At 37.0% G+C, this 25,519-nt stretch overlaps 8 protein-coding genes across 9 annotated transcripts in view; 4 read left to right on the forward strand and 4 right to left on the reverse strand.

Annotated features, from left to right (window-relative positions):
* The first annotated feature begins 4,058 nt into the window (after positions 1-4,058).
* On the forward strand, positions 4,059-6,633 carry LOC101901676 (unc-112-related protein). The gene has a single exon (XM_005177632.4). The coding sequence runs from the start codon at positions 4,310-4,312 to the stop codon at positions 6,434-6,436; it is 2,127 nt and encodes a 708-aa protein (XP_005177689.1). The 5' UTR covers positions 4,059-4,309; the 3' UTR covers positions 6,437-6,633.
* A 2,459-nt stretch (positions 6,634-9,092) lies between these two features.
* LOC101887210 (ADP-ribosylation factor GTPase-activating protein 1) lies at positions 9,093-13,851 on the reverse strand. 2 transcript variants are annotated; one of them, XM_005177633.4, is made up of 6 exons: positions 13,260-13,851; positions 12,023-12,609; positions 11,845-11,959; positions 10,429-10,518; positions 10,185-10,232; positions 9,093-10,092 (listed from the first exon to the last, which is right to left on the reverse strand). In XM_005177633.4, the coding sequence occupies exons 1-6, from the start codon at positions 13,317-13,319 to the stop codon at positions 9,550-9,552; spliced, it is 1,443 nt and encodes a 480-aa protein (XP_005177690.2). In that variant the 5' UTR covers positions 13,320-13,851; the 3' UTR covers positions 9,093-9,549. The 2 variants fall into 2 exon arrangements, with proteins under 2 accessions (XP_005177690.2, XP_005177691.2); XM_005177634.4 differs by lacking the exon at positions 10,185-10,232.
* A 1,480-nt stretch (positions 13,852-15,331) lies between these two features.
* Positions 15,332-17,007, forward strand: LOC101889343 (DNA-directed RNA polymerase III subunit RPC5). Its single transcript, XM_005177646.4, has 3 exons — positions 15,332-15,485; positions 15,547-16,569; positions 16,626-17,007. The coding sequence occupies exons 1-3, from the start codon at positions 15,444-15,446 to the stop codon at positions 16,956-16,958; spliced, it is 1,398 nt and encodes a 465-aa protein (XP_005177703.2). The 5' UTR covers positions 15,332-15,443; the 3' UTR covers positions 16,959-17,007.
* On the reverse strand, positions 16,981-17,738 carry LOC101887492 (cancer-related nucleoside-triphosphatase homolog). The gene is made up of 2 exons (XM_005177635.4): positions 17,474-17,738; positions 16,981-17,413 (listed from the first exon to the last, which is right to left on the reverse strand). Exons 1-2 carry the CDS (start codon positions 17,683-17,685, stop codon positions 17,056-17,058), a joined length of 570 nt encoding a protein of 189 aa, XP_005177692.2. The 5' UTR covers positions 17,686-17,738; the 3' UTR covers positions 16,981-17,055.
* A 539-nt stretch (positions 17,739-18,277) lies between these two features.
* On the reverse strand, positions 18,278-20,031 carry LOC101888288 (KAT8 regulatory NSL complex subunit 2). Its single transcript, XM_020034703.2, has 3 exons — positions 19,399-20,031; positions 18,584-19,332; positions 18,278-18,518 (listed from the first exon to the last, which is right to left on the reverse strand). The coding sequence occupies exons 1-3, from the start codon at positions 19,913-19,915 to the stop codon at positions 18,372-18,374; spliced, it is 1,413 nt and encodes a 470-aa protein (XP_019890262.2). The 5' UTR covers positions 19,916-20,031; the 3' UTR covers positions 18,278-18,371.
* A 202-nt stretch (positions 20,032-20,233) lies between these two features.
* Positions 20,234-21,759, forward strand: LOC101888111 (uncharacterized). The gene has a single exon (XM_005177639.4). It carries the CDS (start codon positions 20,345-20,347, stop codon positions 21,692-21,694), a length of 1,350 nt encoding a protein of 449 aa, XP_005177696.2. The 5' UTR covers positions 20,234-20,344; the 3' UTR covers positions 21,695-21,759.
* On the reverse strand, positions 21,726-22,349 carry LOC101887939 (transmembrane protein 60). Its single transcript, XM_005177638.4, has one exon. It carries the CDS (start codon positions 22,273-22,275, stop codon positions 21,883-21,885), a length of 393 nt encoding a protein of 130 aa, XP_005177695.1. The 5' UTR covers positions 22,276-22,349; the 3' UTR covers positions 21,726-21,882.
* A 742-nt stretch (positions 22,350-23,091) lies between these two features.
* Positions 23,092-25,519, forward strand: part of LOC101887665 (mitochondrial adenyl nucleotide antiporter SLC25A25) — a 45,647-nt gene continuing 43,219 nt past the window's right edge. Inside the window, exon 1 of the mRNA XM_005177636.4 lies at positions 23,092-23,386. The gene's annotated coding sequence lies outside the window, so the exon portion shown is untranslated. The remainder of the gene's footprint in view (positions 23,387-25,519) is intronic.

The raw sequence follows: 25,519 nt of genomic DNA on the forward strand, positions 1-25,519 counted from the left end.
AATCCTATTTGTTGTAGTATTATTTGTTTATCAAACATCTGAATCTAAATATCTATCGAAATCTGTAACTGTTATTTTTCTTCTTTTTTAATTTCTTTCCTTATTAGAAAGACATGGAATATCAACAAAAAAGACGTCTCGAATATGCGGGAGGCATTTCAAACAGAATATGTTTTCTAGAAAAACATATCCGGTACAGCTTTCATCTTATGCGATACCAGTTTTGTGTTTGCCCACATTGATACCTGATGAAGGTAGGTTCTTTTTACAGAGTGTTGCATAACTAGCTCTTCTATCTATTCTAAATTCTGACTGAATTATAAAATACTACTAGCAACCAACATAAGCAACGCTTTGCCAAGGAATGTCTGAAAGGTTATCAAAAAATATTTGCATTTAAAGTTATGTTTTAAGGTCTTAAAGGTAGGATCATATAGGATATACATATGGTTGGGGGTATAGAAATTAATTATATGATACGTCCCAATAATTAAAATAATAAAATAAAAATACTATATAAAATACTTCTTCTTGTGATGAAGTGAAATATTTCTAAACTTTATCACTGTAAAACTAAACAACGTATGGCCAAAGATAGGACAAGACAGAGACAATATGAATAACCCTGTAAAAATACGTCTGTTGTTATGATATATTAACAATATTAACATGCCTACCTCTGTAATGAGCTGTTACTCTTGTATTGTAGACACAAACCATTTGCTCACAATGCAATTTGTCTAGTCTTTACCATTTAAGGTCTTTGGTATGACTTTGAAATTTTTAAAAGTATTTATTCCAAAAGACGAATTTTATTTTTCAATTAATCAATTTTATTTTTCAATTAAATTTGTGATTTCATCGCTCTGTGCGACGCTATGAATATTTCATATGATGTATAATTGTATATATAACACCTATATTTAACAATAATGTATACCGTTGCATGTTTCTTATTTATCACTAACTGTACTAACTGTTATGAACACCTAACAATTTATATAATTTATAGGTGTTAATTTTGGAAACAATGTTGAGGGTATCGTTTCTAATGAGAGGTTAGATATTGATGAGTTCAAATGTGAAGTAAATGTAGAAAATTTAGAAACTAATAATAATATAAGTAGTGTAAGCAGTATTATAGAAGAAGAATCAAGTATAAAAAAAGATTTCTGTTTGCAAAGAGAAAATGAACTTTTTTTTACTTGCAAAGGTGGCGGCACTTGAAGAAAAAGTTGAGTTTCTCAACACCTTCAACTTCTATCAAAAGAAAATTATGAATACATGATAGATAAGTTTAAATTTGTTCTCCCCAGTACCGAAAGTGTTCTAAGTTGGCAAACGAAACCAACTCTCGTGGGATTTGACGATGATGTTAAAGAAAATGTGCACACAATTATTGAAGGGATGACTGAACAGGAACGTACGTGTGCAATTCAATTTGATTCATTAAAAGTTACTGACTAGGACAGTAATGTCGTTACATATTCTTTAGGACTGCAGCTTAGTGGGTTATGTAACGAGTGGAGGATACTATTAGGATTTTTACTAACACGGGAATATAGCATTTCGGTACTGGAAGGTGTACTTCGAGAAGTACTCGTTGGCCTAAATGGACTATCATTGAAAATAGTTTCACTAATTTGCGATAGACATTCTGTACATGTCCAATTCTTCCAGCAATATCGCGGCTACATTGGACCAAATCGTCTGTGCTTTCCTCCAAATTCAGAAGATACTTTACATTGTATGTTCGATATTCCCCACTTGCTAACTAATTTATTAAATTACTTTTTGGACAATCAAGTTTTTATTAAAAGCAGGTTGGGCAAACAGATAGATGTCGCTTCTCCCGCATTAATTTTCAAAATTTTTGAGTCTAAAAACGATTTAAATGCTACTAATAGATCTTGTTCGCAATTGCAAAAAACTCATTTTGCAACAAGCTACTACAAATCGTATTCATACGAAAATAAGCCAATGGATAGAGCGGCAGCTATTTTCAATAGAAACGTGCTTGCCGCTCTCGACAGTGATATATTTTCGGAAACCGAGCAAGTAATGGTAGAGGCGACCAAAAAATTATTTGCTGGTATAGTACCAATTGTAGAGCTTTGCACGAACAATTTAATAAATAATGATAGAAATGAGGCGTGCGCAATAGCTTATAGATCCATATTTTTTTTTGCAATTTGTTGAGTGCGGCAACATACCTTTTATGCTTCAGCAATCATTGGAAACAATGACGTCTCTATTGCTGGAATATGAAGGGACTAAACCTAAACACTGTGTCAATGATGGCATCGAGTATGACTTTGTAGAAATTAGAAAACGTTGCGGTGGTAAATCTACTTTTAATGATCTTATTAATGTTAAATCTAGATCCGATTGTGTTATTAAACTAACCAGATCTATTGACAGAACATTATTTTGGTCCGAAAAGTGCTTTAAGGCGTAACGTCTTTTTTAATAATACAAGCCACTTGATTTGTTTTCATTTGATACAAAAACAAGACGCACGTTAGAAGCCTCGCTTTGCGCTTTTTTTAATACATTAAAATGTCTAACGTATAATAATATCTTCTTTTGCCACTCATTAGCCTGTATTTGTCCGATTGATACGTTTGGTTTGGTTGTTCCGTTCACGTCTGTCTGATATTTGGTTTAGTTTATCGTGTCTATTGAGCTTTTGCTGCTTGTCTTTCGAGTTGCGTTTACGTACATCATGATTAGTGGCTCTCTGTTGGCTTTTTGAACTTTTTTTTTTAAATCTTTTAAATAAGTCACAATTGAGCAGATGATCAGGAATATATGAAACGTAACAATGGTTTGAAGCGAATTTTTTTTTGTACTTTTGCATGGTACAATGAAGAGAAGGTAGGTCAACTTTGAAAAAATTGCAAGTATAGAGGTCTACCTGTTTGGCTTGTAATGTCAGAATTACTATCAAAACAATAAAAAATCAAACAACTTGTTGCATTTATTTTGAATAAATAATTTCAAACCGCGAAAAATGAATGAAAGGTCAAAATTTCTTTTCAAAATCATGTTCTATATATCTCTTATGGTTTATTTCGCGACAAAAACTGTAGATTTTGTCGAGGTATACGTTGCAATAAGCATTTTGAAAACACCCAAATTTGAATATTTCCTGAACAATTTTTTTATTATTGAAAAAATACACACACATAAACATATGAAGTTGACATATTAAGCCAGAAAAATAAAAAAAATTGAAATCATATGGTTGTTCTGCCCTACCTTGAATTCATGGTACCATGCATGGTACAATGAAGAGAAGGTAGGTCAACTTTGAAAAAATTGCAAGTATAGAGGTCTACCTGTTTGGCTTGTAATGTCAGAATTACTATCAAAACAATAAAAAATCAAACAACTTGTTGCATTTATTTTGAATAAATAATTTCAAACCGCGAAAAATGAATGAAAGGTCAAAATTTCTTTTCAAAATCATGTTCTATATATCTCTTATGGTTTATTTCGCGACAAAAACTGTAGATTTTGTCGAGGTATACGTTGCAATAAGCATTTTGAAAACACCCAAATTTGAATATTTCCTGAACAATTTTTTTATTATTGAAAAAATACACACACATAAACATATGAAGTTGACATATTAAGCCAGAAAAATAAAAAAAATTGAAATCATATGGTTGTTCTGCCCTACCTTGAATTCATTGTACCATGGTACCATGTACTTTTGTATATATTTAGCATATATAGCCGTAGTTGTAGTATTTAGAATTTTTACTGTTTTAATATTTTTTTAGATGGGGGTTATATGGGAAAGTGAAGCGAATACAATATTTAATTTGTACACAAAGCCTCTCCTTTCCAAATGTCAACCTCGCCCACACATGGTGGCCCCTGTTTTCGCTAAAGAGGCTCTGGCGAAAAACTTACTTATTTTTCATTTCAAATTTTCAAGCATACACTCCCTGGACCCTGTGTGGATTTCAGAATTAACAACCGAAACAACCGACATACATGCTTCTTCTTTTTCTAGTCGTTCCCAACATACGTACTTGTTTGACGTTTTGTGACGTCTGCTTTGTGAACAAAACACACACACACACCTTAGCTCGTCGCGTCATATAAGTGATATAATGTATCGCAGGAATCACTAAGGCCAAGAAAATCCACAAAAAAGGGAGAAAAACAAAGAGACCAAGGAAAAATCTATTCATCATCCGTAGAAAATCCATAATCGAATATTCATGGTGTTCGTTTCACTTGTGCGGTGCAAAAAAATCATTTTCTCAAATTGGGTGTAAACAAAAAAACAACGAAGATGATTCATGTAGGGGAAAATACATGGAATCTTAGGTTTTTCATAACTGACCTCCAAGTGGAGAAACATTTAAGGGTCAGGGGCGATCAGCATATCGGTGGCATAATGTTGCAATTAGTTGATCCTGAGAACCCCAAAGATTGGTCGGATCATGCTCTTTGGTGGCCGGAGAAAAATATGTGGCTAACACGCACAAGGTCGACATTGGATCAAGTGGGCGTGCAAGCGGATGCATTGTTACATTTTACGCCTATGCATAAGATACTACGTGTTCAACTTCCGGATTTGCGTTACCTTGATTGTAGGGTCGATTTCTCCATTAAAACCTTTACAGCTGTTGTGAATCTGTGCAAGGACTTGGATATACGACATCCCGAGGAATTGTCCTTTTGCAAACCACTGGAACAGGAACATTTGAAAAAGAATTATGGCAAATATCCACAGAAGAAGGTGGCCATACCTGATCCAAATGGGCCATGCTATTTGCAACCGGCTGCAGATACGAATTCCTTTATTCCCATCAATTCGGCCTACAAAGGAGGCAGTAGTGGTAGTTTGGATCGAACACAGAATGGTAACTTGTTGTGTGCTCCGGTATCGCCATATAATACAACACCAAGGAAAGGCGGCACAGCTCCGGGAACACCGGTAATGTCCTCGCCCACGGGAACATGGAAAAATGCAAGCAGTAATTATGATTCATCATCGAGTCTGGGAGATTATCAAGAGAACTTGGCAGCCTCTCCCCGTTGTCCTAGTCCCGATGTAAGATCTCGTCTAGTCCGACCGAAAACATTGGTTGAAAAGGCTCGAATGAATGTGGGTTGGTTGGATTCTTCGCTATCCATTATGGAACAGGGCATACGGGAGTATGACACCTTGTGTCTACGTTTCAAGTATTACACATTCTTCGATTTGAATCCAAAATATGATTTGGTACGCATCAATCAGCTGTACGAACAAGCCAAATGGTCCATACTGAATGAGGAGTTGGACTGTTCCGAAGAGCAAAGTTTAATGTTTGCTGCTTTACAATTCCAAATAAATCAATTGAATGAATTCCAGTCGTATCAAGATTCGGGATTAGACTCTACATTTGCCGAGAATGGAACAGACGATGACATCGATTCGGCCTTAAACGAATTGCAAATAACACTCGAGGGTCCAAATTCTAGCCATGATTGCAATATTACCCAGATACCAGAACTTTCCGACTATTTGAGATTTCTGAAACCTCGAAAATTTACCATGAAGGGCTACAAGAGGTATTTCTTTGCCTATCGTGACTTGCATTTGCATTTGTACAAAACTGCCGAGGACTCTCGCCGCGGAGCACCGGTTATAACAATTAATTTAAGGGGTTGTGAAGTTACTCCCGATGTCAATTTATCGCAACAAAAGTTTGCCATACGCCTCGAGGTGCCGCCCGAGGGTGGAAATGGACCAAACACAGAAGTGTGGATTAGATGTGAGACGGAGGACCAATATGCCAAATGGATGGCGGCATGTCGTCTGGCGGCCAAGGGCCGCTCGCTGGCCGACAGTACGTATGATGCTGAGGTCAGCAACATAAGAACATTGTTGAATTTGCAAAAACCAAACCAGAAGGCAGCCGTTAATGTTGATCCCCGGTCAATTGATTCACAGGACTATCTGTCGCCCAAAATGTTGAGAAAACTGTCGGGAAAAGCTGCCATCAAAATCTTAGAAGCCCATGCCAATGTTACAAAGCTAACGCTTATCGAGGCCAAAATGAAATACATACAGGCATGGCAATCTCTGCCCAACTTTGGCGTATCTTTGTTCGTGATTAAATTCGATGGCCACAAGAAGGAGGAGCTGTTGGGTGTTGCTCACAATCGTATTATGCGCATGGACCTTAACACGGGCGATCATATCAAAACCTGGCGCTACAATACAATGAAAGCCTGGAATGTCAATTGGGGCATCAAGTGTATGATGATTCAATTCCATGACGAAAATGTGGTCTTCTCTTGTCTCTCGGCCGATTGCAAAGTGGTGCATGAATTTATCGGTGGATATATCTTTATGACGATGCGTTCGAAGGAGAACAACCAGACGCTAAACGAGGAGATGTTCCACAAGCTAACCGGTGGTTGGATTTAGGGTGGCCGTATTGTGTGTAGAGTGGCGAGCGTACATTTTGTAACTTTTAGCACAAAATTAAAGTAACGCACATTTAATCTCTTTCAAACAAAGTAAAAAAACAAAAGAAAAAAAGGAAACTAGTACTAAAAGTTAATTTTCATATTTCCAGTTAACGAAAAACAAAACATATTCTTCAAGAACAAACGAAATAACAATTCTAATTTATGATTTTATTTAATTTATTTGATTGTGACTCTGCGTGTATGTGTCTGTGTGTGTATGTATGTGCATGTGTATGTAATTGCCAAAGTGTGCCTATGTCGTCTATCTTGTATTATCCCAGATTGTGTCCAAATATTTTTAATATTTTTCTAAATATGCTTTTATTTAATAAACCTACCTACCAATTGCCATTTGTTTTGGAATGCATTTCTCCAATCTGTATTATTCTTAGGGTGTAAACTTTACTATATACTACTTCCAAACACGTATTAAAATCTAAATATGTTTAATTATACATATTGTTTTATTTTTTTCATCTAATTTAGAACAGAATTGTTGTAATTTTATATATTAAAATTTAACTTATATGCATTATAAAATAATAATAATAATAAAATTCAAAACTAACATAGATGAAATGAGTGTTTTTATTATAGCTACGATTTAGGGGGGTAATATGGGGGATGTATTAAAGTTCAACTTCCTATTTTTTGCTCACTGTTTTCTGCTTAGGAATATGCTGGGGACACAGACAGGACATTTTAGAAACTGCTAACTATCGGATGTCCACCATACTATGGTGGAGGGTATACAAAGTTTGTCATACCATTTGTATCACCTCGAAATATACATTTTAGACCCCACAAAGTATATATACAAGGTGAAATAGACAAAACTGCTTATGAGAACTCCTATCCAACAAGTGGTCACTTGATGGGGTTATTTAAAGCGGTTCGGAAGTTAAAGTCAAATTATCGATTTTTTAGATCCAAATTTTTTATCAACACTCTTACCTTTTCAAAATCATAAAATTTATGCTAATACCTTTTCTGGATTCAGAGATATTCTCTTCTGGGTATGTTCAACTGGCTACGCGAACTAAAGTTTTCTAAATTTAACAGTTGTTCGGTGGTCATGTGACCATTTGTTGGATAGGTATAAGTTTTCAAACGATACCTATATTGCCTATATCGGGTAAGTGGATCTAGGAATTCAGTTTCCCGGAATCAGAGTAAAAAATAACTACCTCTGAAAAAAAATGTCGAAAAAATCGAAGAATTTTTATTAAACTAGAGTTGTTCCCATTGGCCACAGCATTGAGGTTTTTAGCGCTAGGATCTTAATAGACCAGTGTCGGAAATGACTTCAATATTTCCAAATTGTTTTGTTGTTGTTATTTTCATGGTCAAATATCAAATACAAAATGGTTAAAATATCAACGTCGACTAAAAATACAATGTCGTTACAATTTTTTTAAGGCGACAGATATTCTTACGACAAACTTAATACCGTTATTGTCGCCTCGACTTCATTTTGTGACGATGACGACAACGGTTTGATGTTAGAAATAGTATCAAATTTTAGAATAAGTTTAGATTTGTTCGAATTGGTCACCTTTGGCACGTGTTATGGCCTTCAAACGGCCAATGAAATCGCCGTCACAGGCTGCACGAATGTTGCTCTGCGGTATTTTGGCCCATTTCCGGCGAAGCGCTGGCTAGAGGTGATCGACACTTTGGTATGTTTTAGTGTCAACCTTGCTTTCCAAAATACTCCAGACACAATAGTCCAACGGATTGGAATCCGGAAATGAAAGGTATCTGGAAATGAAGCGAGGAACCTCATTTTGTAACCATTCTTGGGTGGCGCGTGCTGAGTGCGATGGTGCTGAGTTCTATTGGAATGTCTAAGGTCTGCAGCCAAAATGTTTTCGCGATAACATTCGTCTTTTAGACGCAAAATATCGCAAAATTAATATCGGAGCGGAGAGCGACCATCGACTGTTATGGCGGCCCACACCATCAGCATGGCCGGCGTTTGAGTTCTGGTGGCCAACCGAAGGATCCCATTTTCAGCTGACCTCTTTGGCAAGTAAACACGATCATTTTGTTTGTTCACAAACTGCTGGACAACGAATGTTTTCTCATCGGAGACGGAGAAAACCAAATTAGGCAGTTTACCACTTTCGGCCAAGCGAAGCAACTCTTTATCTCTTTATGCAAAAAACTTCTCCAGATTTTTGGGTCCTTACCCAAGTACCATTTGAATTTCGGTAAAGCTATATTTTAACCATTGAAACTAACATTCATTAACGCATCTTTATTTCTCTCAGATATTCTTTCTCTACACTTGGTACAATTTTTTCTCGTCTTATTCGTTGTTTCTGCCTTCCGCCGCAACATTTCACATATACAGTTGACGCCAGCCATGAAGTGATAATTTCTACTCGTCCGAAAACTATCACATACATCCCATTGCAGAAACAAAAATTGGATTGCTACGACAACTTGTGGCGTTTTCCAAATAATGTGAGCAGTTTAAAAGACCTCCTCGTCTCGATTATCTCTGCAAAGTAGTAAACAAATGGTAAAAACGAAAGCCACGTAGCACCATTCCATCCTCCAGCAATATTCTGTCAAGAACCAAAATGTAAATAGAATTCCAAACCAAGTTGTTCTGGTAATCATTCATGTATACTCAATAATTGTATTTAGGTTCGTTACATTCACATAATATATATATTTCTTTAATTGTGTTGACTCTTGGAAATAACCATTCAGGGGGTTTCTTTTTTAATAAAAAATTTGCTAGCAATCATTACAACGTTTACAAAGTCAAAACAATGAGAGCCTCGGGAACCAAGACACGGAAATATGTCATAAAAGAAAAAATGAGTACATGGTCAAAGAGGAGATAAATTCTCTCTCTCTCTCTCGGACTCTCTCACTATGCATGTACTTTTCATGAAATTACTTTTTCTTTTATAAAACCCTTCCCTCGTGTGTGTGGGTCCCCGAAAAAATAATATCAAAAAATATAATAATAATGGTCAGTAAGTTAAACTAAAGACAAAAAAACAAAACGTATAAGCAATACAAAAAATACAAAGAACTCCATTTGGGGAGACTTTAATTCATTAGTAAATTCCAGGCATCATCTTCAGCAGATTTGTTATTGGTTGATGTTGCTGGCTTGGGTTTTGCACTTTTTACATCCAAACAATCGAAACCTTCGCTCAGCTTTTGTGTGGTTGTTGTTGATGCTGTTGACAACTTCATATTTTTACTTGTCGTTGTTGCTGTTGTTGAATTTTGATAAGACGTCGAAGAATCTTGATAGCTATCAAAGCCGGACCAATCATCATCGTTGTCGTTATAATTACGATTGGATGAAGAAATATTTTGGTGGCCAGCACCGCCAGAATTACTGCTGAATTGATTGTTATACGATTTTGAGGATGGCATTTGTTTTTGCGGACTATCCTGCCAACCCCAATCATCGTTGGTATTCGATTGGTTACCCATGCCAGATGAAAGATTGCCACCAACAGAATGTGAACGTTGATAGGAATTGTCATTGTTGAAATCCCCATAGCCGCCATGGTCGCCGGTTGGTGAGGCAAAATTGCTGCCAGATAAGTTATTCCAACCACGTTTGCCAATGTCAGTTACCTAAAAGAAAAATTAAAATAATTAAAATCATGTTTAATATTAAGAGCATAGCCTAAGGGTAATGGTATTTATTTAGCATGCAAAAAACCTACCTTGGCAGCTACATCGGTAACAGAATCTAATATACCACCTTCTTTAATCTACATTACAAACAAAAAAATATGGGAAAATTATATTAAAAAATAATAAAAACCAAAAAATTAATAATGAAAATAAAAAACTTGGCCACAAAAACCAAAAAAAAAAAACTAAATTCAAATAAGACTACAAATTATAAATGTTTAACATAGGCTTCTAGACTTTGGATCATAAGTTGAAAGTGTTTGACAAACTAACCTTTGACGATGCTATGCTGGCAGTTACAGCTGCTTTCTCTTTTGCAATAATGGCAAACTTGGATGCTCCCGCGGATAATAAACTCCAACCCTGCAAACAATGGAGAAATAATGTAAAATTATCATATGATTCCTTGGGGATTACAGGGTGAGATGAAAAAAAAAACTGCAACCAACTTCACACTGCTGTCATTTCTAAGCTACTCGTCCGAAAGCTTTTAGAATTATTCCAGTGACAGCTCATTATATTGTTTACAAGCGTACAAAAGCTTTTTGCTGATAATTTTCCAGAAAAAAAGTTATTCGTGATGGAATTCAAGCGTGATTTCTTTATATTTGGCTGGAAAACCACAAGTGGCTATCGTTAGAGCACTCCAGCATTTAAATATGAATAAATCTTATGTGTCTCGTACCATCGCCCGTTACCGTGATACTGGTATTCAAGGAAGTGGATGGAAGAAAACAGCAACATCAGCAGAAATGGTTGGAAAATTAAAGAAGCGACTTGAGCGAAACCCACGTCGCAGTGGCCAAAAAATGGCTCTTGAGCTGAATATATCGTAATATTCCATTCGGCAAATATTGAAAAATGAGCTCGGGGTAAAGTCATTGAAATTCCAAAATAGACTCAAAAGAGCTAAAGAGTTGCTTCGCTTGGCCGAAAGTGGTGAATTGCCGAATTTGATTTTCTCCGTTTTCGATGAGAAAACCTTCGTTGTCCAGCAGTTTATAAACAAACAAAATGATCGTGTTTACTTTCCATAGAGGTCAGCTAAAAATGTGCACCTTCGGTTGGCCACCAGAACTCCAGCGCCGGCCATGGTGATGGTATGGGCCCCCATAACAGCAGATGGTCGCTCTCCGTTCGTATTAATCGACCATGGTATCAGAATAAATGCCGAATATTATAGCAAAAATATTTTGGAGAGTGTATTAAAGCCATGGGCATGCAAATATTTTGGCCGCAGACTTTGGACATTTCAACAAGACTCTGCAACATCGCACTCAGCACGCGCCACCCAAGAATGGTTAAAAAATTAGGCTCCTCGTTTCATACCCAGCACATAATGACCACCAAAATCTCTGGATACCAATCCGTTGGACTATTATGTCTGGAGTATTTGGGAAACCTAAAAATTACCAAAGTGTCGATCACCTCAAGCAAGCGCTTCGCAGGGAATGGGCCAAAATACCGCAGGGCAACATTCGGGCAGCGTGTGACGGTTTCATTGTCCGTTTGAAGGCCATAATTCGTGCCAAAGATGACCAATTCGAACAAATCTAGACTTATTTTAATAATTAATGCTATTTCCGACATTTTTGCTTCCATTCATTAAAAGTGAAAAAAAAATGTAAAAATTATGGCGTATGACTTTGTTGCAGTTTTTTATCTCACCCTGAACACGATGCAACTTACCGAAGCCAAAGATGACAATGTATTATCGATAAGCTCTTGAGATTGGGTTTTCGGTGGTGGTTCACGAGAATAGCCAAATCCACTATATTTACCACCCTGGCTGGGAGGTAGATTGCTAAAAATATTCAAAACATACATTGTATTTTCTACAATGGTATTAAATTGTACCTTCACTTACTCAGGTCTTGTGGCATTCTCCATTTGTTTACGCGAAAAGAATTCCTCCTTTTGGTCCTTAAATTCTTGGCTATTGAATTGTTGATAACTATTATCGCCATTGTTGTAACTACCACCTCCATTTTGATAACCAGCACTGGAAGCCTGTTGATAATTGCCGCTATTTCTGGAATGTGAATTGTTACTGCTCGAACTGGACATGTTTGATGAAGCCGCATAAGAGTTGGTCGACGAACCACCCGACGAAGCTAAACGTTTTTTCGCCTCATTCATGTCCCATGTCTTGCCTTGGGCTAGTGTTGAAATTTTATCGCGATACAAAGCAGCCGCCTTGGAGTTATACTTTTGACTAATTGGAGCACGATCATTCCAATCATCTTGATCTTCCAGAAATTCACGGGCATTGCGATTGCCACCAACTTTCATTTTTTCCAATTCAATGTCTTTCCATTTGTCCATTGTTACGGAACGTACGAATGATAAATGCACACCGAGACCACGATGTTTACCCGAACACTCCAGGCATATCCAAATGCCATAGGTAACGGAAACCCACTGGGGATTGTGGGTGCCGCATTCAAAACATTTCTGGAGAAAGTAAAAGAAAATAATAATTTAATATGGAAATGGAGCATAAAATATCAGAACGCATTGCCGACAGTTCTTGGCTGGATTGTAAACACGAATACTGTGGGAAAGATGTGTTGCAGCAATCGGTATGGTGTTACAGAATGGCTTAGGCTTTTTACCTGATCATATTTATCTCTGAAAGTTGTTACCAAATAGAATGGATGGTTATTTTGAGTCTATAAGGATACTTTAAAGGGTCTACATTATTCCCTCTCAAAGCTCTAATTTTTAAGCAGATTAGTACAAAAGAGTATAGACTATTTGAAATAAGTATACACTTCGTTGTCCTCTTAATGCATTTCCGAACTTTTTATTTATAATTTTTACCAAAAGAATTGTTATCAGAAGGGCGATGAAAAGAATAGCTCTTTGTCTTAGATTTCTTATCAGAAATATTTAATGTTGCAAAGAGTTATTTTAAATGGTTGTATATTTTATTTCAGGAAATGCTTGAGAAACATCTCCATTTGCTGATGGCCACTCAAGCATTTAAGCTATTGGCATGAAATAAAACATCTTACAAAATATGTGTGCGTGTTGCTGCATATGACCTTGACCATTAGCCATTATGGATATTTTACTTAAAAAAACGTCCAACTTCAACTTACCGAATTATCATCTTGGGGTTTAAGCTCTTGCAGAACGCGTCTTGTCCTTGGGCTAGCCATTTCCTGTATTTGTATTACGTCAGTAGTAGGGGAAGGGAGGAGAGTGTTAAGTTTCGCAAAAAAATCAAATCACCAATCAACCGAAATTTTTATTAAAACTCCGTGTACTGATGCGGCTGGGGATGCTCCAATTCCAATTGGGCAAAATATTTCGTGCACACGTATTTTATGAAAACAACAATACCAACAACAGCGAATATTGTGATGCCTAAAACTTGGGCCTGATAACTTCTCGACACTGTTTCACAATCTCCTCCTCTTGGCGACGAAGTTGCAACAACAGTTGTACGTGTTTTAGACGAAGTCATTAAAAAAATTATTTGTCACGAAAAAACACCAAAAATCAGGTATTTTTTACACAAAATTACTTTCGTATTAATTTAAAGTTTCACTTATATGAGATTAATGTTTCATGATCCTTTTAGGATATAGTTTTTTGCAATATTGAATTTCTTTCTTTGCGATGGGCAATTCTCTTTTTTTCACACACAAATTCGTAGAAAATCAGCTTGTCAAACTAGAAAAAAAGTGATTTTGTTGACGTGTGAAAGGAATTGTGTTTGACAGCTGGGAGCGTAGCAGTTGAGCGTAATGCTGCTTTAAACTACGGCGTATATCGTATACACCGTTAACATTTACTTTGTGGTCCTTCGGAAATATTTTTGGAAACGATGAAAATTGCTAAGAAAATGGACATGGTAGAATAATAGTGCACAAGTGTTGTTGTACAACAATCATAACAACAACCGCAGTGTCAGAGTTATATGACGAAAAATGTAGTCAAAATAATTAATTTTCAATAAATTTATTTCATTTCAAATATATACATTTTCTGAATTTGTTTAATGGTTGAAGTAATGCTAGGAACACAATTGGAGCGAACGACGAATTTCGCCCTACGCGGCGACAAAATGAGCCGCGAAAATTCGTCGTATGGAACACAATACCGACGAAATTATAAAACAGCTGATGAAGTTGTTTACTTTTTGCTCATTTGTTGACTACAATGAATTATACAAGAACACATAATTCTTTACGTTCTCTATTATAATTTCACTTATGTCCATCTTCTCTATTATAAATTCACTGATATCCATCTTCACTCAGGCGCAAGTACACAAATAAATAAACAAATTAATTATGTTTTTTTTTTATACGAGTAACAGATAGTAGAGTGATCATAACAAATTTTAAAGTAAAAAGTAACTTTATTTACTAAAACACATAAAATTCGTACAAGTATGGCCACCTTGTACTGTTTTGTTCGCCGGTCGCCGGCGTATGAAATAGAAATAAAGCTAATTGAGTTCGCGGCGACCGACGAAATTTTCGCCGGTGCCGTGATTGTGTGCACTTCCATATACACATATGTGTTTTATTTTTGACGACGAACATACGCCGCGAAAAAATTCGTCGTTCGCTCCAATTGTGTTCCTAGCATAAGAAGTTAATGTCATGCAATCATATGTTTACAATTTTTTTCAAATTTTTTCATTTAACAACATCTCATTGTCAAAATATATGTTTATAAATTCACTGTATACTCATCAATCAGGGATGGAAGCCCGTTTTCTACGCAGTGAACTTTGGCATGGTAAATTACAGATAATGCAGAGATGGGAATACTTATTTGAAATGACTATACCTTCTAGTCCCTCAACACTTCAAACAATTGCCAGAAAACCGTGGAAAAATCAGCATTCCTTTCAAATTGAAACCAAACAGCATTTTGAAACAAGAAATATACGACTATATTATCTAATATGGTGTCGCCGTTAACAGGGAAAAACGTTTCCACACCATCGCCATTGACGCTTTGTTAAGTATAATAGTGAATTTTTCTATTATTAGGCAAAAAATGTCTTTTCATTGTCTTGCAGTGGAATATTATATCAAAAAAGGCATACCTTAACAATTACACCATGATGTTTTTTTGCTTGGCTTCTTAGGAACCAGTCCCCTTTTCTGCTTTACATTTTCTTCATATCAATGCAAACATTGCAACTAGTTCGGGATGTTCATTTCACAGAATAGTTTTTTGAACCACACACACATGAAACAACAACGGCATAAAAACACATTTTTCGAAGACTGCTTGGTTTTGTTTATTTTTAAAAAGTAAGGATGGCTTCTCTCAATGCCGATGACGATGAAATAATTGAAGAGGTAATGCATTTAATACATTCTGTACTGAGATAATTGTTTACGCCTATTCATTACTATACAGATACCGGTGTTTTTGTCCAAGAATCTACAAGACAATTTGTTTCTCTTCCAATATCCTACGAAAACTCAAGTCTCCAACTTTGAAAATGCCGCCGTGGTCAATTGCTGTGTGAAACCGATTAACAAGGAAGTCAAAGTTGACTTTGCTCTGGATACCGAATCAATATTCTATGATCGTTTTAAGGGAGAACAAATGGCACTGGCTGCCGATGGTAAGACACAAGCCAAGGGGGAGAGGCCCACATTTAAGCGAGGCATTATGGATAAACAGGCCTTTGTGAGCTCAACATCACTGGATGATGTTAGCAAGTATATTGTTGGAATATATGCCGATAAGGAAATTCATTTCTCGCCTTTGACTTCAATTCTACAACTGAGACCATCATTTTCATATTTCGACAAGGAAGATAAACGCAACAAGGCAGAGCAAAAGGCACTCAACGAAGAGGACGATGATGAGGAATTGCAACAGGTTACAGTGAAATTTGCCCGGGCAGGAACCAAAAAGGTAAAAGAACGTCAGGGATACGATACTTTCCTGAAGAAAAGCGTGGATGAGCCATGGTGTGAAACATATTGGCATTCGAGGACCTCGCCAACGGCGGAGTTGGAGCGTCAGAAATTATTTGCAACAAATCGTCAGAGCAGTCAGTCGTTGGGTTTGGAAACTCCAAAATATGTTGAAAAACTTTTACCGGCTGCTGGACAGGATCAAGGTATCGATGCCGTTTTGCCGGCACGTGTTATATCAAAAGCCAAATTGAAGTCAATGCCGCTAATAGACCAGCTAAAGGTTATACTGAAGGATGCCAAAATGTTAGCATTCGACGATATAATGTCTATATTATTGGAGGGTGTAGATCCCACCATGACGGTGGAAAAGCTTTTGAGAAATTTGCCCCAGGTGGGCATTTTAATACATGGCAACTGGGTGCCACAATCGGAAATTCTATATCCCACTGAAATGTTGTCAAATGCCAATGGCGTAAAATCTGATCTGATGATAAGGGCACGTGACTATGTGGTGAGTATGGACACTGACAATATCATACAAAGAAGTATAATAATATCTCCCTGTAGCTATTCCGTTTCTCTCGTACAAAATATTTGTATAGGCCGCAGGTGATTTATGCTACCCAGCTACCACCTGAAGAGGCCACCGAGGTGCTAATGTCAGTTGCCAAAGTAAATTCGGAAAAGAAGTGGGAGTTACTGTTACCACCGGATCATCAATTTGAACAACGATACCCGGATTTGGTGCAGCGACAAGAGATGGTATGGCGGGCAACGGAGCAAACCTACAATGAAATGGATCACGAAAAATCACCAAAACGGGCTCGTAAAAGATCCCAAAGGGATTCCAAAACCTATACGTCTTTAAGTACAGAACACACAATGAATACAACAGCGTAGCAATAATGGAAATTTTGTTGGATTCTGAATAAAATTAAGTTATTAAAAAGAAATGTATTTTTTAGATTTGTAAAATATCTATAAATCTTTACTACTATTACTTCTTTATAATCATGTCTAGCAATGCCTCAATGATCTCCTTTTGAAGATTATTGCGATTTTCTTTAGTTACCACAATTGTTTTGGCTTTCGGGTGCGTTTTAAGTTTTTCCACCAGTGGCAAAGGTTGTCTCATTTCAAAGGGTACCGTTGCAAGAATTGTGCTGCCAACCTCCAGACAGTTGTAGACAGAACATTCAAATCGTTTGCTTTTCAATTCCATTTTACCAATTTCATCCATAACCAGTAATTGTAGAGTTTGGGATTGTCGCAAAAGTGGCAGGGTAGTATCTTCAAAATCCTTAACAAATACACCATATTTTCCCACATAGGGACCTTTGATATTGGCATCCACTCTATATGGTGAAGTAATTAAATTGTTTAGAAGCGTTCATTTATATCATCCTGAGGGATACCTTGCTAATTTAGCTGTCTTCTTTTCGGCTATTGTAATAACGTCGAATCCAATACGCTGCCGATTTGAATCTCGCACCTCCTCAGTGTAAAATCCATTGCAGTTAATCCGATGCGTTTCCAATAGTTCCTGACAAACTTTGCGTACCAAAGTGGTTTTGCCAACTCCTGGAGGTCCAGTCAGTAACAATATGGAAAGCTTTTTGTCGGACATACTTGGATTGCTGCTCGCAGAGATGGTTTGGGAATTATTTCTATTTTGCCTATTCCCTGGGGAAGGCGTATTGGGGGTTCAATCATATGGCTTTTGTTTGTAAACAAATGAAAACTGTCAAACGTAACATTAGGTGTGTTCTTTGCTCAAGAATATAAAAACCGAAAACAAATTATTAAAAATCAAAATAAAATAAGGTATAAGTACCTCCCACACATAATGTCGAAATTTTCCAAAAAAAAAAATATTTTAGTGCGCAGCAGGAGAAAGTATAATCCGCCAACATCCTCCAACTTTGCGAATCCTAATATTTGCATCATTGCTAGGTAAGGTCCGAAAATTGACAATATCGGTCCACTCAATCAAGTACACATAGGGTCAAAATTTTAATTAATTTTAACTCTTCTAAAATGTGATGTAAGTTTCCGATTGTCTTCAAATAATACACATTACAAGGTGTGGTGTATATCGGTTTACTCCTTCTGGCACCGCCCCCACAAAGGGTCAAAACTTCACAATTATGTATTTTGATAGCATGATGCAGTTGTCAGGCGGTCTTACTGACCGGCCTTAAATACATTTGAATGCAATATCATGTCTCCAAGAACTAATTTATTGATAATTCGCATCTTTTTGCGAAACTCTAGGTTTTTACAAAGTCTAAGACATATTCTTACAAGCAAAACTTATTTAACAGCTACATTTTGAACATCTGCACTCCCTTCAGCAACGGCATCGCCTCCTGCCACTTCCGTTTTGACATCGGCAGCAGGATTTGGCAACGTTTCCTTTTTAACTTCAACTTCCTCATCTTCGGTTTCCGATTCATATTTCTAAAAAAATTAAATTGCTAATTTAATTAACGAATTTACAACAAAAATTGCTCTTAAAATATTACCCTCTGAATATATTGCCTCTGTTGAGGCAGTGTCAAGTGCAGCACACAAGTGGCATCGTCGAAAATACACGGTATGGGTTCTTGACACACAACACCGGATTTTTTCACTTCACATGCCTTGAACAAAATCTGTTTTTTATCCTCCAGGATATGTTTGCGGCAATATCGTGTGTGCAGTAGGGCACGGTCCCCACATTTAACCCCACCCTCGGTAAAAACGCATTTGGTAAATGAAGCTTTAGATGAGGCATCACCGGCACGGCTACGTTTCTCTTTGAATTTCTTATAAAGTACCGCCTCCACTCCATGACGTCTGTGATAGGAATTCAAGGCCTTCAATTGTTCATACAGAGCCCGTTCTCGGGGAGTTTCTTTCAATTGTTCGTGTATGCTACACAAATGTTCACGCTCCCTGCGAATGGCATTCAAATAACGTCGTCTTTTTTCACGCAACATATGATGTAGGCGATTAATCTGGTCAATATAGAGACCCTGGAGTTTGGTAAGTTTTGCTTCCGAAATACGTATGGCCTCTTGTCGAGTATATACACCGGCATGTTTGAGAAGGTCCTCGTCTTGAGAATCCACGCTTTCATTGTCGGATTCATAACATTCATGGCCACGAGATGTGTTGCTCATACAAATGACTTCTTCATCCGAAGAGCTGTCCGAGGCGTAGTCCAAAATGCGTCTGCGTTTACGCATTGTGGTGACAATATCTCCAATTGAATTAAGCTGATCATGACACACTGCAAAACGAAAAAAATAAACAATAAACATAACAAAAAAACCCCAGGGAAAAATTATTTACTTACCAAACGGTGTAACATGCGGTGATACCACATCAATTTCCTCATCCTGTTCACAATTTGTTTCATTCTTTTCGGGTGTCTCCTCCACATGTAAGTGGTGAGCCAGACTGTTGAGCAGCGCTTCATTCGTCTCCACTTGTTTTAATTTCCCCACCGAGGCATGTGTCTTCTGCAACTGAACCTGCCTGTTGTGCTCGAAGCAAAGCGTTGTCATATTGGGATCTTTCTTCAGATCATGTTTGGGCAAAGCATTTGTGCATTTTCTATTGTTACTATACGTATATGTACATTGGCGAAAATTTCCCTTTGGATCCCGTAGAATATGTCGCATACAATACTCGTAGCCATCTATGCGTGGTATGGTACATTCATAAGTGGGATTTGAGCAAAGTTTTGATTTATTTTCAATTTCTTGTTGGAGCTGATCACGCAATTCCTTATCGCCCAGGGAATTACTGGGCGGCAGACCACAGTTTGCAACACCACCACGACCACATTGACGCGGTAACATTTTCGACATTTTGGCAAAGTACGAGCTATGCTGGAGTCAACAATGGAAAGATTTCTTGATTTTAGAGAAAAAATGCGTACCGACGCAACTCAAGTCCACACAAGAATGCCAAATGAAGGGTTCCATAAGATCGAAAAAGCCTTCATAAGTGTTCCATAAGATCGAAAAATTCAAATCATAGGGTTCTGTAAACAACATTTTCTTCCAAAAAAAACAGCTGTTTGTTCATTGCAGACACAAATGAACAAGTGTCAAATACCGTAAGACGCATTTTTGACATTATATGACAAGGTAACCATTCTTTGTGAATAGCTTTTCAAAATAAGAAGAAGAATAAAAACATTTTTACGTCTTGTTTGTGGACGAACTGCTTGAGTTTGATTTATCTTATTTAACCCTGATTAAATACGTTTTAATTTATACCCCATATATTCCACAATGTCCCTGGTTGCCTATGACAATAGTAGCGATGAGTCAGATTACGACGAAGAAAACAACGAGGAGATTAAGCCCACAGTCACAGCGAAAGAAGTCCCATCTTCCAGTAAACCCTCAAATCCAGTTGCAGCTGAGGTTGTTCCAAAGTTTACAACTAATGGCCATATCAGTGACGATGATGAAGACTATTTAGATCACTCTGAAGACCAATTGAAAACATCCACATTTTCATTATCACTTCCCAAGCCGAAGCAAGAGTCATCAATACAAGAGCTTGTAGGTAGCTTGTCAACATTTTCGGTGCTGCCGACTCCCAAGACATTAGGTCACCAACAGGAGACAATCGAAGAAGAAGATGATGAGTTTTTGCACAAAAAGGATAATTTTGTAAGTTCAGAAGTTAAACCTGCACCTGCCAAAGGACCCGTGAAAATTTCAATACCCTCTCTCAAAGACTTTGACGATGTCAACTCCGAAATGAAAGAAAAATCGAAACACACAGCAAGTAATGAAGGTAAGGGCAAAGCTAAAGGCTGTGGTCTCTTAAGTATATTACCACAGGCCAAATCTGAGAGAACCTTTTCTAAGGAAAGCACAAATGTTGCTACGAATGAATCGAGACCTGCTGTATCGAAACCCTCATCATCGCTAATTCCTGATACTGTTAAATATCGCAGGCCAGCCCATAACACCGAGGGCATTGACGGGGACAATGCAATGAAGAAAATAAATCCCCAATCCAAAACAAAAACCCCTACCATTGCCACAGAAGAAGACGAAGAGGAGGATGATGATCGGACCACAGCCAGTGGCAGTGATTTCTTTTCCCTTCAAACGGATGATGATATTAAACTTCCCGATGTTAGTGTAAATGAAATATCAATGTTAGTGGCCAAGAAAGCAGCCAAGATGGCAGAGGTTACAAACAAATATCTCAAAGAATGTGAAACAAAGGCGACACAAGAACAGGAGGAGGTGCATAGAAATCAGCAAGAATTGGAAGCTGCAAGAAAACGTTATCATGAAAGTCAATTGGACTCGGAGGCAACACAGGCCCTGGTTGGAAGCAGTGCCAAAAGACGCAGGAATGAACCAATTAATATTGTGGATTTGAATAGTGAACAAATTCTGCCAAACAAAGATGAATGGATGCGGACTGCACTGGCTTCGTCCACAACGTACCAGCCCACAGGAGTTTTGGTTGACGAGGAACCCGTAGCTGGTACGCGACGTAAACATCAAATCACGTATCTTGCCCACAAGGCAAAAGCCAATGAGGCGGAACTCCAAGCAATGTGGGCGGCAAATCGTCAAAACAGAAGGGCAACACAAAGCAAATATGGTTTCTAAAAAAAACTCAACAAAAATATAACAGTGGAAATTATTTTAATCGAGATTTTTATTTTAAGAGGAGAGTGAGAGGCTTAAGGCTATTATTTACTTACAGCAAATTATTTATACAAGAATATCATTCCTTTTTACAAGCTAAACAGGCGTTCAGTACATTCGTCATTGTTCTCCTTCTGATCTTGATGTCGTCACCAGGACTCGATTTTATGCAATCGTCCAAACACATAAACCACTGACGCTGACAACAGTATCCATATGGGTATCATTGTAACAAAAATTGAGATTTCCAATTCGGGATATTCCAGTGTCAGGCAAATCATAAGCTGAGATGCAATCTTAAGCAGCACTCCACCTATGTACCATTGATAGTTAACCAGTAGCTCCTTTAAACGCTTAAGATTCCGCCACTTTCTAACGATTTTTATGATGACATATATAATGAGAATACCATCGAACACCCATAGTGGAATAAAGACAAGGAACCAATTCCAATGGGTGCGAGGATCGAGTCGCAGACAGACAAGTATCAAAAATACCAGAAAAATGAACCATGTAAAGAGAGCTCGGTGAGCTAAAGTCATGTCAACAATCACTTGTAAACAATCCTCTGCGGTCGAAGTATTCCTCTGAATCTACTCAAAAAGCAGAGTTGCCTCGTTCCAAATATCAATTTGTTCAAAGGAATTATTCTTTGGAAGAAACTATCGGAATTAGTTTATCTCTTTCAATCGTTTAGTTCTCTATTGTTTTATTGTAACTAGTTCCTTTGTTTCAAGTATTCATATTATGTAAAAAGGAGATATAGGAAAATTCTAAAAAAACATAAAATTCAGAAAATACATGAAATTTTAATATGAGTCAAATAATTGGATTAACTCTAGTTAAGTAAAAACTCTTCAATTTTTTTTTTAATTTTTTCCACTGGTAGGTGTTTTTACCCTGATTCCGAGAAACAATTTTTTTCTTGGGTTACGGACCCAGGATCCCAGAGTTTTTACCCGAGAGTCCGGGTTCAAGACCCCGACTAGATTTGGATCCACTTACGAAACAATCGAAGAGTTTTTACTAAACTAGAGTTGTTCCATGTAACTCAATGTTTGAGCTTAATTCATTCAAATGTTGATCACGACATATTTCAACGTTGTCTTCCAAAGCGTCAATTGAAGAGGGTTCTTCTGCATAGACATGAGCTTTAACACAGCCCCACAACCGAATAATCTAAGGTCGTTACATCGCTTGCCGATCCGGAAGATGACATAAAATGTTCACCAAACGCGTCTCTAAATTATGGGAAACTGACACATTCTCCTTTCCTTCGATAACAATAAATCGAATTATTGCCTCCAAGACCTTTGAGTCAAAAGTCGATCTACAGAGCCCTGGATGAAAAAACAAAAACCACTAGAAATTTAATTTTACGGTGGTTTAATACACGAAAAGAAAGTGCGTGAAAGTGTACACAAATTGTACGATTTTTTCGCAAGAAAACTAAAAGAAAAATTCCTGGGAAAATAAAGTGTCAGTTGTTTGGTGAATATAGAATGAAAAATTGCCAATTTGGCAAAAGCATAGCTGTCGTATAGAAAAGAGACCATTGGTTGCAAAGGGGAAAAAAAGAAAAGTTAGCAAAAGCAAAGACAACAGTCTCCAGCGTATAAAAGAAAAAAATCGTTTTCCTATTCGGCTTATTCGGTAAGATTTGCAACAACATTTCATATTTTGTACAACAAACATTTTGCAAAAAAATTAAAGTGCTTTCGTTTTCATTTACGAGTTTAGTTGAGGTCCTTCAACCAAAAAAAAGGTGTTTCCTTTTGGACGGCTGCAAATTGATTTTGCGGACAAATCAGCTGGTAATTGTGGCTTTTTTCTTGTCCCCTTTTCTGTGAATCCTACGTCCCTTGTGTCAAGAACCCATAATACAGTGTTAAGACTTTTCAAGGTTCACGGAAGCGCGTGTGCAACCTTCAACCTTATTCTTTGTGGTATGGAAAAAATCAATTTTGACTTCGTCATAGTTTCCCTACCTGCCTCACGACAAAAGCACAAGAGTGATAATGATGTCATTTCTTGTATTTGAAGAGTTTTTACCACTGACAGAAGATGGTTTGAAGTTAATGTTTGTTTAAAAATTTCACAGCTTCTTAAAAAAGATGTCAATTGATATTTTTCCATTGGCTGAAGGTTGTTTACCACCGTTGAAGTTACCGTAATTGAATAAATCTTTTGGGTATCAAACTTAAAGAGGGCAATGCGGCAGTCTTGAGATTTATTTGGTTCATCAATTGGCAAATTAAAGGCAAATCGTCTATAATTTACTGGTCAATTTAGAAATTTAAAGTTGTAAAAAATTAAGGATAAATATTGTTCATGGATGTATTTGCGTCTTTGGTCTGAAACAAAAGTACCTTAGCAATTGTGATTCCAAAATATATCTGTTGATTCATTGGAACATTAAAACTTTTCCCCAAACTTGTTATTTAATGAAATGTTCACGGCAAAGGAGCAACGGGCTGCGATGTGCGCTGAATACTAATTTTTACCAATTTCCGGTTTATGGTTATCCATTGCATTCTCGTGCCTTCAAATTATGTAGTGAGGTGCAGAGATTATCACTATTTTATGGGAATTCAATCCTAATTGTGTTAAGGATAGGATAGATAATAGATAATGCTAAGATTAGCTTCGAAATTTTGTCTATAATTCTCAAGGCCATTTAAAAAAAAATCTGGCACTTTACCAAGAAAATTGTATTGCATTTATGCAGATAGTATTATTAGATAATTGATGTCGCAATTACTTCGTCCTTGGAAAGTTGAATGAATCCATTTGGCAGTCCTCTCTATTGCTAGCTTTGTCCCCTAATAGCCTGCAAAAAATTGCAGGATAATAGCTTCATGCCCTTATTGTATATGGTACTTTGCCTATAATCATGTTGGCAGAAGCAATGATGCTCATCAGCTCACCCTTGACAAAATACTGCTGACATTACTGCGATTTTCTATTCTGAACAAGTTTTATCCATGATTTACGGCCTTCAGTTTACCTTGAGCATAATCGGTCCTGCCCTAGTCCTATTTTTATGGTAAAATATGCCCAAAGCGGAAAAATCTCTTAAAGAACTTGAGTTTTAGTGCCGAATTCGAATCTCGCAAGATTGCGTAGATGCAAAATTGTTTTTTTATAGAATAATATTTCCTGCTTTCAAGCCATCAGTGCGTGTTACAAGATATTGTGGGTAGCTCTGAATAGAGGCGATGTTTTGGTGCCCCTAAAAATGCCTAACCTTGTTGCAGATCACCATAAAAATAACCAAAAAATTGTTATTTTTATTAAATTGTTTTTAAACCTAAGGGTATTCAAAATAAAATGTTTTCAAATTTATTTTTAATAATATTGTCTAATACTCTATGAAAACCACAAACTTTGTTATTATTCTATTAATCGTGTCTATAAAAAACACACTCTCGCTGATTTAGATATTTCCAAGTAAAATAGTATCAGGAGGTTACACCGAGCCTTGAGTTATGATTATTCAAACTGTTGACCATTTATGGGGGATGTTCCGAAGCAGTGGGCCAATATTGACCAATTCGTATCTGACTTAAGACTGATTTGGACCATATCGATGCGAATATGCATGTGGTAACAGATATAGGGGAAGTATTCCATTTTAATGCTTTAAAATCTTAAACCCTATGTGGGGAAGTACCAGAAAAAATGTTCGATCTCTACCATCTTTATAACAGATCTTGTGTTGATGGAAATATTAAAATGTGCCAAGTCTAAATGGAATCGGATATTAATTTCCCGTTTTATCAGCTT

This window comes from Musca domestica, unplaced genomic scaffold (assembly GCF_030504385.1).
Source record: "Musca domestica strain aabys unplaced genomic scaffold, Musca_domestica.polishedcontigs.V.1.1 15, whole genome shotgun sequence".
NCBI lineage: Eukaryota > Metazoa > Arthropoda > Insecta > Diptera > Muscidae > Musca > Musca domestica.

Coding starts and splice junctions, on each gene's coding strand:
- LOC101888288 (XM_020034703.2), bottom strand. CDS start 19,915: ATGTCGAAAATGTTACCGCGTCAATGTGGTCGTGGTGGTGTTGCAAAC. Junction 19,333..19,398: donor ACCGCATGTTACACCGTTTG/GTAAGTAAATAA, acceptor TTCGTTTTGCAG/TGTGTCATGATCAGCTTAAT. Junction 18,519..18,583: donor AGAGGCAATATATTCAGAGG/GTAATATTTTAA, acceptor TAATTTTTTTAG/AAATATGAATCGGAAACCGA.
- LOC101887939 (XM_005177638.4), bottom strand. CDS start 22,275: ATGACTTTAGCTCACCGAGCTCTCTTTACATGGTTCATTTTTCTGGTA.
- LOC101887210 (XM_005177633.4), bottom strand. CDS start 13,319: ATGGCTAGCCCAAGGACAAGACGCGTTCTGCAAGAGCTTAAACCCCAA. Junction 10,233..10,428: donor CCAGCATAGCATCGTCAAAG/GTTAGTTTGTCA, acceptor TTTGTAATGTAG/ATTAAAGAAGGTGGTATATT. Junction 10,093..10,184: donor TTACCGATGTAGCTGCCAAG/GTAGGTTTTTTG, acceptor TTTTTCTTTTAG/GTAACTGACATTGGCAAACG.
- LOC101887492 (XM_005177635.4), bottom strand. CDS start 17,685: ATGTCCGACAAAAAGCTTTCCATATTGTTACTGACTGGACCTCCAGGA. Junction 17,414..17,473: donor AAGACAGCTAAATTAGCAAG/GTATCCCTCAGG, acceptor TTCACCATATAG/AGTGGATGCCAATATCAAAG.
- LOC101889343 (XM_005177646.4), top strand. CDS start 15,444: ATGGCTTCTCTCAATGCCGATGACGATGAAATAATTGAAGAG. Junction 15,486..15,546: donor ACGATGAAATAATTGAAGAG/GTAATGCATTTA, acceptor ATTACTATACAG/ATACCGGTGTTTTTGTCCAA. Junction 16,570..16,625: donor TAAGGGCACGTGACTATGTG/GTGAGTATGGAC, acceptor ATCTCCCTGTAG/CTATTCCGTTTCTCTCGTAC.
- LOC101888111 (XM_005177639.4), top strand. CDS start 20,345: ATGTCCCTGGTTGCCTATGACAATAGTAGCGATGAGTCAGATTACGAC.
- LOC101901676 (XM_005177632.4), top strand. CDS start 4,310: ATGATTCATGTAGGGGAAAATACATGGAATCTTAGGTTTTTCATAACT.